This window comes from Dasypus novemcinctus, chromosome 8 (assembly GCF_030445035.2).
Source record: "Dasypus novemcinctus isolate mDasNov1 chromosome 8, mDasNov1.1.hap2, whole genome shotgun sequence".
In the NCBI taxonomy this organism is placed as follows: Eukaryota; Metazoa; Chordata; class Mammalia; order Cingulata; family Dasypodidae; genus Dasypus; species Dasypus novemcinctus.
The window spans coordinates 86,332,191-86,345,525 of NC_080680.1; the positions used below are offsets into that span (position 1 = coordinate 86,332,191).

The 13,335-nt window shown below is 39.3% G+C and overlaps 1 protein-coding gene across 2 annotated transcripts in view; it reads right to left on the reverse strand.

Moving 5' to 3' along the window:
- ABL1 (ABL proto-oncogene 1, non-receptor tyrosine kinase) overlaps positions 1-13,335 on the reverse strand; it is a 188,977-nt gene that overhangs the window by 51,679 nt on the left and 123,963 nt on the right. For both annotated transcript variants that reach the window (XM_004463059.4, XM_012526990.3), the window contains exons 2-3: positions 1,202-1,375; positions 210-505 (exon numbers count right to left, since the gene is read on the reverse strand). In XM_004463059.4, coding sequence (XP_004463116.1) covers positions 210-505; positions 1,202-1,375 — 470 coding nt within the window. The remainder of the gene's footprint in view (positions 1-209; positions 506-1,201; positions 1,376-13,335) is intronic.

Sequence of the window (13,335 nt, forward strand, 5' to 3'; positions counted from 1 at the left end):
AAAAAGAATCATGCCAAGCTTAATACTTAATAAAGGGTCTTTCATAAGGCTAATGGAATGATTTCTGCTGTTTACCTGAAAGATTCTTCAACATCTTCTTAATGTTTGAGCTTTGATGCAACAATTCATTAAACCTGGCAACCTGGTTCTCCTGTCCAAAGACTCCTCCCACATCAACTCCCAAACATCCCTTCTCTGGAATTTCCTACCTTGCCATCAGATGCAGTATTGATCCTGTAGTGGTATACCCTTCCTTCATATCTCAGCGAGATGGACCTCTGGCCAGGACTACTCTCACTCTCACGCACCAAGAAGCTGCCGTTGATTCCACTGCTCAGCAGGTACTCAGCAGCATTGCGTGACACAGGCCCGTGGTACCAAGAATGTTTTTCCAAACTGTTGACGGGTGTGATGTAGTTGCTTGGGACCCACCCTTGGCCATTTTTGGTTTGGGCTTCACACCATTCCCCATTGTGATTATAGCCTAGGACCCGGAGCTTTTCACCTTGTAAGAAAAGAACCAAATTAGATATAGTTTTAAAGGCTAATCTAGTTCATTCTCATTTATTTATTTATTTATTTAATTTTAGCTTTTTTGTTTCTTTCATTTATTCCTCTATGATTATTAAAGACTTCCAAATTCCTAAAAACCTATTACACTTTAACAAATCCACATAAACATATTCATTATAAGTTTATAAGTACACATTTACATATGAAGTCTTCCTGTTTGTACTGAATATACAGATAAATATATAGCCTCACTTTTTATAAATCTATTATGCTTACTCAAGCGCTCTGTTCCAAAGTATAAGGAAGCTTTTTAGGGGGAAAAAAAAACAACACACAAAAACCTTTTCTTAAAATGTTTGTCAGTATTTGGTTGAGGTATCCTTTCCAGTAGGGTAAGATCTGTTTTTGCTGAGAGCTGTAAAAGAACTCTTCTTATAGGGAAGTAACTCTCTTATAAAGATGCATTCATCTATCTAATCTGTCTATCTATCTATCTTATCTCTCTCTCTCTCTCTTTTTATAGGAAAGTTACTCTCTTATTAAGATGCATTCATCTATCTAATCTATCTTATCTATCTATCTATCTGGTATTTCTGCCATTCCAAACTTTTAAAGCTGTTCTTTCAATTAGCAAAAGAGTGGTCTGCTGATTTCTTTATCCTGAAATCACTACCCACAGTCCTCTTACCTTTAGTTATGCTTAGAGTATTATCCCCACTGGCCACAAAATCATACAGTGCAACAAAAAGGTTGGGGTCATTTTCACTGGGACCAGCAAGAAGGTTTTCCTTGGAATTCCAACGAGCTGCTTCACTCAGACCTTGGGGCTCAAAGTCAGATGTTACTGGTCTCTGAAGGGCTTCTAGAAGAGAAAGAAGGGAAATCAAAGAAAGGGAGAGGAAAAGGAAGAATTGGAAAATAAAACAAACAAAAAGAGAACAAAATTAGTTTCTCAGGAGCAAAAAAATCTGTTATCAACATTAAACATTCCTACTTTAATTTCTTAACTGTATATACAGTGGATTAGGAAAGGTGGTAAAATGGAATTTATCAAATATTGTGGAAAATACTGAGTATTTTCATTGCAAGTCGTAACTACTATTTCCAAACAGTTTAAGCTTTTAAAATTCATTGATACATAATGAATTTAGTGAAAAATTGAAACAGTCCATTCTCATTGCCTTTGCCACTGCCTACAACATAGAATAAAAATTTCTTGCTTTAAAACATTAAAATATATTTAAAACTCAAACAATACTGAAGGGCTTATAATGAAAAACAAACATTTTCTAACCCATACTTCTCTTTCTCCAGAGGCAATGCTATTTTTTGGTGATTGCCTCCATCTCTCTAAATTTAAGTGCTCTCTCACATCTCTCCTACATGCCATTCTCTACTGTTACCTTTTTGATTTGAGCTAACAGTCTTACCCTTTCCTTCCTGTACTACAAAAACAGAAACAGTATTTCTCAACAACTTACTTCACAAGATAAGAATATTAACATCCCACCCCTGCTTCCTTCTAGCTTTCTCTCCTTATACCCAACCTCTCATGTATGGTCGGTCTTCTTTACATTTTTCTCTCACCTTGTGAAAATTAACAATAGTTACTTTTATTTTGTAGTAACGATAAGGTCTTTCACGTTTTGTCTACAGGTAGATTATAAAAGTTGAAAATCAATAAATAGCTTATTATGAATGTATGAATATTGCTCACTACAGAGTTAAACAGCTTATTATTTTTCTCCTGGAAGTTTCTTTTTGTTTTCTTTTTTCCTTGAACTATATTCAAACTCCCTAGAATTTCTCTGTGATAATGACAATACGCACAAAAGTTTTTCTAAACTAGTAAATCTATTCCAAGTAGACCTTACAGTAGTAAGACACTGTGGCGTGAAACCTGAATACTCGTTTAACAAAACCACCAAAGGAAATCAAACTTTTAAAAAAAGAGATAGGAAAATTCTAATTTGAAAAGATGGGAAGGATCTACCATACCCTTGAGCCAAACGTAAATGATATCAAAACAAAATTATGTTTTAATGTTCTCTCTCTGTGGACTTTCTTGGAATAACTCCCATATCAGGGGTGGCCCTGATTCTGCATTAACTTAGAAAATCCACTGCAGACACCTAAGACACCTCAGTGATTGGGCTAAACTGGAGATTTTTTAGAAGTGGACATTCTCAAAAAGATATCATTGGAATAAACCAACAGAACATGTCTTTCATGCCTAGATTTTGAACTACTGACTGAAGTATTAAGCATGTAGAAATTGTTTCCCTGAGTAAAGCTCAAATTGTATCATTACTGCACTTGGTAATTTCATTTTTTTTTTTTTTAAAGATTTATTATTTATTTATTTAATTCTCCCCCTCCCCTGGTTGTCTGTTCTTGGTGTCTGTTTGCTGCGTCTTGTTGTCTTGTTTCTTTGTCCGCTTCTGTTGTCGTCAGCGGCACGGGAAGTGTGGGCGGCGCCATTCCTGGGCAGGCTGCTCTTTCTTTTCACGCTGGGCGGCTTTCCTCACGGGCGCACTCCTTGCGCGTGGGGCTCCCCCACGTGGGGGACACCCTTGCGTGGCAAGGCACTCCTTGCGCGCATCAGCACTGCGCATGGCCAGCTCCACACGGGTCAAGGAGGCCCGGGGTTTGAACCGCGGACCTCCCATATGGTAGACGGACGCCCTAACCACTGGGCCAAAGTCCGTTTCCCGGTAATTTCATTTTATGAATCATGAGGGCAAAGACAATTTCAAGGAAAAGGGTCTGATACTACCATATCCTAGAACGTGGAAAAGGCTTAGAGATGTGTTAAGCTTCTGTTCTGAGTATTTATAATGGCTATGACAGTATGTCTATCTAGCACAAGCACGATCAGGGATTAATCAGTTAACCAAAAAATGATGGCTAAAACAGAAAATTGTATTTAAAAAAAAAAAATGTGACCACCACTGCCACAACACACTTGAATTCATATTAGTCAGCTAGTCTTCTAGGGCCAAGGACTGTTCTTTTGAGGGAGCAATTAGTGTTTGATGTCTTCTATAAGTCCTACCTATACGGTATCATCTCACTTTGAGCTTCGATTTCCTTCAGGTAGAGGGAGAATTTAGAGTCTGTGGTGTGCAATTTCAGTGCAGAATCCTTAAAATCCCTTCCAATAATTTATACCTATCTCACACACATAGTTCGGTAACTTTTTTTTTTTTTTTAAGTTACTGAGTCTTCCTAAAGCATTCATCTTAGTTTTCATAAAAACAATTCTTTTTTTAAACTTGTACTTCAAGGGTTTCATATTAATGAAGTAATTACAACAAATATATCTGAAATAAACAGGTTTAGAAACTAATACAACTGGCTCTCGGTATGGCCAAGACCCAGTTGGCGGGAGCAATGTGCAGGCAGTGTAGCCTGGCAGGCGGCTGCCCTATTCCATAATGTAGCAGCACATAGGCCCTGGCATTTAGCAAGTCAGTTAAGTGAAAGCTAGGTCTACTGCTAAAGTCTATATTAAGTAAAACTACTAGCAAATGATTCTTCACATGAAAGAACTCCTTATATATTCACAAGAAAAAATAAACACCCTTCACTATGAAGGAAAAAAGGACAAAAAATCTGAATAAGCAATTCACAGAAAATTAAAGAGACCATTAAACATGAAAGTATGTTAACCCTTCCTAACAATCAAAGGTCAAATTGGCAGAAACATTTTTGGGGGTAACAGCCAGAGATTGTTAAGACTTCAGTGGAATGGATACACTCATACAATACTAATTATAGGGGTATAAACTGTTATAACATTTTAGGAGGGCAACTGGAAATATAAAAGTCTTTTAAAATGTTCAGTATCTTTGATCTACCTCTAAAAATTTATCCTGAGCGATCCACATAATGATTTTACATACAATGGTGTATCTTGCAGTGTGATTTTAAATAACAGAAAAGGTAAGGTTCAAGATATCCAACAATACAAGGTAAGTTAGTTTATGGTACAGCCATAAAGTAAAAAATATTCATAAAGCCTTTCAAAATACTTTTGGAAAAAATATTTAACGGCCTGGGAACAATATAGTGTTTTAAGTGTCAGAAACACATTACAACCCAGTATACACGGCATGATCCTAATTTTGTAGAAATTGAAAAAAAGACCAGTAGGAAGTACATCAAAATGTGAACAAGTTTACTCAGGGTGGTGGAATTACAAGCATTTTAAATTTCCTTTATACTTTTCTATACCTGTCATATTTCTCACAATGAACGTGGATTGTTTTCATAATCAGAAAACACTTACAAAAATAGAAAAACTATTATAAACAAGTCAACTTATAAATTGACAAGTCAACATGAAAAAGTATGCTAGGCAAGAGGGAGTCTCCTCAAGTTGTCCTGAAAAAGTATTTTGTACATTTCCCTTTAGTGTCCCAACCTCATGGCCATGAGTATATACAACTTTGGCAGACCAGGTCCACACAGGAAATTAAACCAAAGTCATGAAAACAGAAATGCTTTTCGCCTCAAATGCCATTTGACCTCTTCTATCAAACATTCTGCAGCATCTGGATTTGATCAAAGTTACATAATCAGGGGAAGTGGCCTGGCAAACACCTGGAACAGGCAGAACACAGATCCTCACTCAGAAATGACTATCAATTTAAAGTATGGAGTTAAATTGGGACTGTCCCTAAAATGTAGACAGATGCCGGGAATTTTATATAAGAGGATGAGGCCTTTGATAGGAAGGAAAGGGCCTCCCGCTGCTTTTTGATTCAACAGAACATCAGGAAATCCAAGGCAGTCCGTCCAATTTTCCTCTCCAGTTTTTGCTCCATTCCACAAATTAATGGCCAAAGCCCAGAGGGAAGTATTGCTCATGCATGCCTCTGGATCGAGATACTGACATGTAGCCACAGTCCAACACCAAAATCTTCCAGTCAATTCCCAGTCCAGGCTGATGTCAAAATTGACTCACAATGTATAAATGCCAAGTTACTTGCTTCATTTCATAATGAACCAGGCTTGTCAACCCTAAAAATGATAGCAGATTACAAGGTCAAGGTTGCAGAATGTATCTAAATCTCCCTTGCTTACTACATGAACTTTCTGTAAGTATACTGTCAGGAAGTTAAACTAAAGAAATCCAAAGACTTCATTCAAAAAAGATGCACCAGGGGAGCAGATGTGGCTGGAGCAGTTGAGCACATGCTTCCCACATGGAGGTCACAGGTTCAGCGACTCCTAAAAACAAAACAAGCAAACAAACAAACAAGAAAGGCCAACTCAGGGGAACTGATGTGACTCAGTGGTTGAGTGCCGGCTGCCCACATATAAGTTCCCAGGTTCAATGCCTGGCCCAACACCTAAAAAAAACAAAAGATGCACCAATACCTCCCCTCTTTTGTTCTTCTGGTGGATCCTTCAGCTATTATGTAAAAATCTTGAGAAATAAATACTAATATTTTAGTATCTGCTATTGTTTTAAATTTCTTAGTAAACATTTTTTTTAGCATCCTTTCTAAGTCAGATTTTAAATATATTTAAGATTTATACTTTCAAAAGTGCCTCTAATCCCATTTAAAGCTATTGTTATTTCATCTTAACGTTAATGAAAAAATTTCCACCTACCAATAAAACTCAGAAAACGTCATCAGCCAGTTGAGCACCAAGGATGGTAATAAATAAAAACAGCCACTAAACCTCTAAAAAGGTATGGCTCCAGCTCTGAGATTATCAAATTATTTGGAAATTTAGTAAGAACCATGACACATGATTAACCTGCTTGGACAATAATCTAAGAACAGTCTGGGTCTTTGAAGTGCAATGTAAAGATTGTTTTATACAAAAATAATGCTTTATTAACGTTGGGAGTTGTAGATTTTAAAATGTTTACAAAAGAGTCTCCAATATGGCATATCTAGTCTACACTTCCAGGGGTTGCTGTTTGATCTAACACTGGGAAACAGTAAGGGAAGTAAATTATAAACTTCAATAGCCAGCTACTTCACCTCCAGGAAAAACATCCCTGGAAGGCTTCCCACTTTCCTGTTGGCACTTCTGTCCAACGTCTTAATTGCCTCTAGAGAGAAAAAGTGTGGGCAGAGAAATTTCTTTGTGGGAGAGAGGGGCAAGAGTGCAGGCACGTGTTGGATGACATACCACACATTCCCTTTACTTTTGCTCATATTCAATTATTTCAACCCATGTTGCTTTATTCTTATTTCCTTTGTGAGTCCGTCACTATTTTCTTGCAGTTCAAGGAATCTCTGTAATTTAAAAATCTACAAAACAGATCCTTCTGAAGAGAGGTTTCGTGTTTTATTTCATATTCTGTTCCAACTGATGAGCTCATGCTCAGACTATTCTCAAATCAGTTTATAATAGTCTCATACAAATTTTTATAATATGAGCTTAAAGTAAAAGTATTATTTCCCACAATTTGAACCTGATGAAAATTTTATCTACATTCCTCTCAGCCTTTTATTTTATAGTTTACACCCTCAACTGTAGCACTTAAAGTTATTAAAGCAAACAAACAAAAAAACCCAAGTTTAGCTAAATATAGCCTTGATTTTGAACAAAATCAGCCAAGTATCTGCCCAGCACCCAAAAATACTATGTCAGCTCCTGGGGAGGGGATATAGGGCAGGGTGGTAATGATGCAAAGAATTATCAGAGTCTCTGCTCCCAAAGAATGGATAATCCTGTGGGAGAAACATAATCAATGAAATTTTACACAGCTTCAACAGCGAAAGTCTAATAGAAGACAAGCCCTATCCCATGGGTTAATTAATAAATTAAAGAATACAGACATGGAGAGCCAGGAGTTGAGGGGGCGAGCTCACTGGGGTTTTGGAAAGCAGGTAGATACTGAACCAGAAGATATAGGGAAAAGGAGGATACGCACTTGGATCCACTAAGGCAAGGGCTCTTTTTCTGGGCTGTGCCGGGGACCCCACTGGCAGCAGATAAAGCCTAGAGTCTTTCTCAGAATAAAGTTTTTAAATGCATAAAATAAAATACAGAGGATTATAAAGGCACTAAATATATACTTCTTCATAAACATACTAAATAACAGGATCCAGTTATAACTACTGCCATTTCAAGGTAGTGATGAGTATAAATATTGACCACAGTTATATGATATGAAAATATGATTTCTATTGGTGATAAAGTCATAAGAATTGTTAATATAACTATGGTTGTTACCTATGTTCATTTTAAAAAAGGAAATACTAAACTTTAGTTTAAGGTTGCTGAAATAAAGTTTTAATTTTTTCCCATCAAGGACCTAGAGCTCCTGACTTCTAATTCTCAGACCCCAAGGTGGTCTTTCAGGTTAATAATTCCCACACCAAGAATCTCACAGGGAGAAGAACCTATAAGGAAGGCTGGTATGAATTACTGCAAAGTCCAAATTATGAAATTTTCTTTTTAAATAAACGTAGTTTTGTTAACTTTCCATTTATGGGCATTACAAGCAATAGATTAAATAGATAAACCAGTCTTTTTAAAAAAGTTATTTAAATTAGGCACAAGGTTTAATTATTTCCCCTGGAATCATTATAATGTTTTTAACCAATTTTAAAAAACGGAATTCTCCATCCTAGGCTCCATCTCTATCAGCAAGTCAAATATCAACCTCTCTGAATATATAGTCTCTATTTTCATTTCTATCAAAAATCAAATAAACAAATAAATGGAATTATGTGATACTTTCAAAGAATCTATTATCAAAGAAGTCTACAATAACTGGAAATGGAGTATAAAGATCTACAAAATGAAATACGACCATTATTAAGCCATTCTGAACACCTGTCATTCAAACCCATGCCAGCAACAGGTTCAGAAGTCATTCTCAGTGTGCCCACTCCCCTTACCTCCAGTCAGTTCACACCCCATGTCCTGGCCTCCTAAATCTCTGGTCATTCCTGTCCTTTCCAAGCACCTACCATACCCTTGACTTCCCACTGGTTTCCCTGCTTCTGACCTTTGCCCCAGTCATTCCATCTCCACGCTGTCTCCAGAAGGAGCTTTCTAAAATGCAATCTGACCAAGTCATTCTCCTGCCTAAAATTCCATAGGCATGGTTGCAGAAACAAGTCCAGGCTGGGGAAGTGGCAGCCCTGTTTGTCAATAGTCTGTGACCATTTACTAGTGGTGTCACCTGAGGTTTGAAGCCTCTCAAAATTGTAGTTTCCTTGTGTATTAGTCAGCCAAAGGGATGCTGATGCAAAACACCAGAAATGGGGTGGTTTTTATAAAGGGTATTTATTTGGGGTAGGAAATTACAGATACCAGGTCATAAAGTATGTTACTTCCCTCACCAAAGTCTATTTGGGGCAAGATGGCTGCCAATGTCTGTGAGGGTTCAGGTTTCCGGGGTTCCTACGTTCCTGGGGCTTGCTTATTTCTGGGTTCAAGTTTCCTTTCTTCTCTTTCCTCTGTGTGCTGACTTCCCGGGGCTCCAGCTTAAGTCTTCAGCATCAAACTCCAACATCAAAAAACCCTCACATCAAAAAGCTCCTACTCTGTCTTTCTGCCATGCCTTTTATCTGTGAATCCCCATCCACCAAGGGGTGGAGACACAACGCCCTAATGGCGTGGCCCAATTAAAGCCCTAATCATAACTCAATCATGCCCAGTAATAGACCAGATTACAAAGGTAATCCAATATCTATTGTTGGAATGCATAACTATATCAAACTGCTACACCTTGTTTGGTAAATGGAGCTATCATGTGCCTTGCAGGGTAGTTGGGAGTTTGAAAGTAACACATATGAGACACCGCTCCAGACAGGTTAAGAGGCCCTCAAAAAATGGTAGGTGGGAAGCAGAGGTGGCTGAAGAGACAGAGTGGCTGCCTACCATATAGGAGGTCCAGGGTTTGATACCCAGGGCCTCCTGGCTTGTGTGGTGAGCTGGCCCACACGTGGTGCTGCTGTGTGCAAGGAGTGCCAGCCCACGCAGGGATGCCTCTGTGTAGGGGTGCCCCCCATGCAAGGAGTGGCCCCTGCGCCAGGAGAGTCGCCCCATGTGAAACCACAGCCTGCCCAGGAGTGGTGCTGCACACACAGAGCACTGATGCAGCAAGACGACGCAACAAAAAAAGAGACACAGATTCCCGGTGCTGCCTGATGAGAATACAAGCAGACGAAGAACTTACAGTAAACAGACACAGAGAACAGACAAGGGGCGGGGGACAGGGAGAAAGAAAGAAAGAAATCTTAAAAAAAAAAAAAAAAAAAAAAAAAAGGTAGGGATTAATACTACCACTACTACAGGAAAAGTCCTAGCCCCTAAAAGCCCACATACAAGGCCCTGCCGGGTCTGGTCTGGGACCATCTTTGCCCACTATCCACTATCTCTACTTTTCATTCCAGTCTCTCCTGACTCCTTGCAGCCGAACACTCCCCCCCGCCCCCTTGTTGCCTCACCTGTCTGTACCTTTACAAGTACCATTTATTCTCCCTGGAATACTCTTCCCAACCTACTCCTTCTCTTTGTGACCTTAACACTTCTATTAAATCCTCTAAGTGGTCTTTCCTCTTCCCCACCTGCTCACCTCTGATTAATTTCTCTTTCTTTACTTCATTTGAGTCTTTGGTGTCTCTTTCTATTATTGCCCTGCATCACAGGGTATGGAATCTGTTAACATATCACTTACAGTACAATAAGCATGGACTCAGAGGTAGACAAGCCTTGTTCAAATAGCAGCCCTACCATGTCTTGAAAACATTAATTTCTGAGTCTGGTTTCTCAAATGCAAAATAGGTAACAATGGTGCTGACCTAGTTGGGTTGTTAGAAGGGCGCAATACATATTGCATGCAGAGTATTTCCACACAGATGCTATGTGTGCTGCCTGGCACTGGAAAAAACTGCATTACAGAGCAATTATTACTTCCATTACAGTTGTCACCACAACAATGTAAATCCCTTTGGGGAAGAGATGAAGTCATTTTTATCTCAGCATCTTCAGCACCTGCCTAGTGCAACAGAAAACATAACACTGCGTGGCATTGTTAAAATGAACTCATATGTAGAACACTCCAATGCTTGTTTCATTTTAGCAATAAGATAAAATATTAAGTTATGACTGAAAAGTGAACCTTAATAATCTGTTAACCTGTAATAAGAATAGCAGAAATGACAGGCAGTAGAGTTGTAAAGCCAATTCAACCTGACAGTAAAAGCATTATAAAGGTCTAGGAAATCAATGATTTTTTAAATGGAATATAAACAATGGCCAAGATTCTAAAAAAAAAAAAAAAGATGTAAACTAAAAGTACATTTCTCTGGGCTTTCAAAAGAAACAGGATGAATTTGTTACAGACTCCTAACAGGCAGACAATACGGTAAGATCCCTGGATGCCTCCACACACTTTTCCGTCATCTGCTAGGGCGGAAAGGCTCCAGGAATTCCTGCACTGGCCACAGATTCAAACTGTCCACAGTGAGCCTGTTAACCATAAAAGCATTTCTATTCTGTCATAGGCCATTTGCAACAGACTAAAAAGCCTCCCCCTCTGCCTGTCAAGCATGTGATGGTTTGAAAGCATTCATTTCACATTTCCTGTTCTCCTTCAATGTGTCATCATTGACTTTCAGATCATTTTAGATCTGAGTCACTGGAATAACTGGGCAACCCAACAGCAGGCAATTTCCCCAGAATGTCTCAGTATCCATCATTGTTTTTAATGTTAATTTGGGTAATGGAACATGACCCAAAGAGGGTCTTCTGACTCCAAAAGGCAATGGCTGATTCTTTTCATGCTAAATTTGGGGGCTGATAAGAGTGATAAGGATTAGGTCTCTAAAGAGAATTGAGAGTAATGAGATTAAAGTTATACATAACTTAATGTGGCAGAATAATACCTAATGCCTATTGAGCCCTTACTGAGGACCAGCAATGTGCCAGGCACTTTATCTGCAAAGAATTCTCACCACCCTATTATGGGAACGCTATTATTACATTTGATAGAGAAGGAAATGAAAGCAGAGAGAGGTAACATTACTAGTCTGTCTCTCCCTCAAGCAGTCTACCTACCCATCAGCTGCTTGCCCATTAGTGTGTCTGCATCTCTCTGTCGCTTATGCTTCTCTCTTACCACCTTGCTCTTTCTCCTCTTCCCATCTGCCTGATCTCTTCTGTGCCCCCCTGCTCCTCTGTCTTCCATCACTCTGGATCTTCGTTTTCTCTTTCCTGTCTCAACCTTTTTGTCTCTATCTCTAGGTCTCTGAATCTTCCCCTCTGTGCCTGTCTTCCCTTCATCCCTATCTTTCTCAACTCCTCTGTCTCTACCTCCCACCTGTTTCTGACTCCCCATTCTGTCTTCCCTATTACCACCATTCAACACCCACAATATAACAAAGTACTGATGGTGTAGGTTAGGAAAAAAGGATTTTAAAACCAATTTCAGAGAGAGTAAACGTTCTTATCCAAGAACAAAGTAAGTAACTAGCAAGCTATTCTTGCTAAAGGCTTTGGAACCATAACTTCATTATGTAAGAAAATGACCTCTAAGCTTATCTGGAATTTACTTCAAAACAATAGGATGGGGAGGAGGGGGAGAGCAAAGACATAGTTAAATCAAGACTGACAATAAATTATTAATTGTTAAAGGTGGATAATGAGTACATGAGTGTTCATTACACCATCTATTTTTGTTACTGGTTTAAAATTTCCCATTAAGAAAAAAATTTAAGTATCTAGCCTAAGTGTTTTATAAACTTCTCTTCTGTATGTTTAAATATGATCCACCATTGCAGAAGAAAAGTGGAATTCTTCCAATGTCCAATCTGATCTTGAGTTCTTATCATATGTTTTTAAAATCTATCCATTGATACATTTTTCTTGTTTCCATTTTATATTATGATCACACTGGCAAAAATACGACTTGATTTTACAACAAGGTAAAAAATAGTGTGAGATTTTCAGTTTTCATGTGTTTGGCCTTGTATTGGTCAGCCAAAGTGGTGCTGATGCAAAGTACCAGAAACTGGCTGGTTTTATAAAAGATATTTATTTGGGGTAGAAGCTTACAGATACCAGGCCATAAAGCATAAGTTACTCCCCTCACCAAAGTCTATTTTCACATGTTGGAGCAAGAGGGTGGCCGACAACTGCAAGGGTTCAGGCTTCCTGGGTGGGTTCCTCCCTTCCAGGGTCTTGCTTTTCTCTGGGTTCAGGATTCCTCTCTTCTTGGGGCTTGCTTCTTCCTGGGTCAGGGTTCCTCTCTTCTTGGGGCTTGCTTCTCTTTCCTCTGTGAGCTTAATTCCCAGGGCTCCAGCTTAAGGCTTCAGCATCAAACTCCAACATCAAAAACCCTCAACTCTGTCCTTTTTTTTTTTTTTAAAAGATTTATTTATTTATTCCTTTCCCCTTCCCCCCTGCCCCAGTTGTCTGTTCTCTGTGTCTATTTGCCGTGTCGTCTTCTTTGTCCGCTTCTGCTGTTGTCAGTGGAACGGGAATCTGTGTTTCTTTTTGTTGTGTCATCTTGTGTCGGCTCTCCACGTGTGGCGCCATTCTTGGGCAGGCTGCACTTTCTTTTGCGCTGGGCAGCTCTCCTTACAGGGTGCACTCCTTGTGCGTGGGGCTCCCCTATGTGGGGGACACCCCTGCATGGTAGGGCACTCCTTGAGCGCATCAGCACTGCGCATGGCCCAGCTCCACACGGGTCAAGGAGGCCTGGGGTTTGAACCGCGGACCCCCATGTGGTAGACGGACGCCCTAACGACTGGGCCAAGTCCGATGCCAACTCTGTCCTTTTATCTGGAGTCCCCACCCATCCATGCCCTAATGATGTGGCCCAATCAAAGCCTGAAT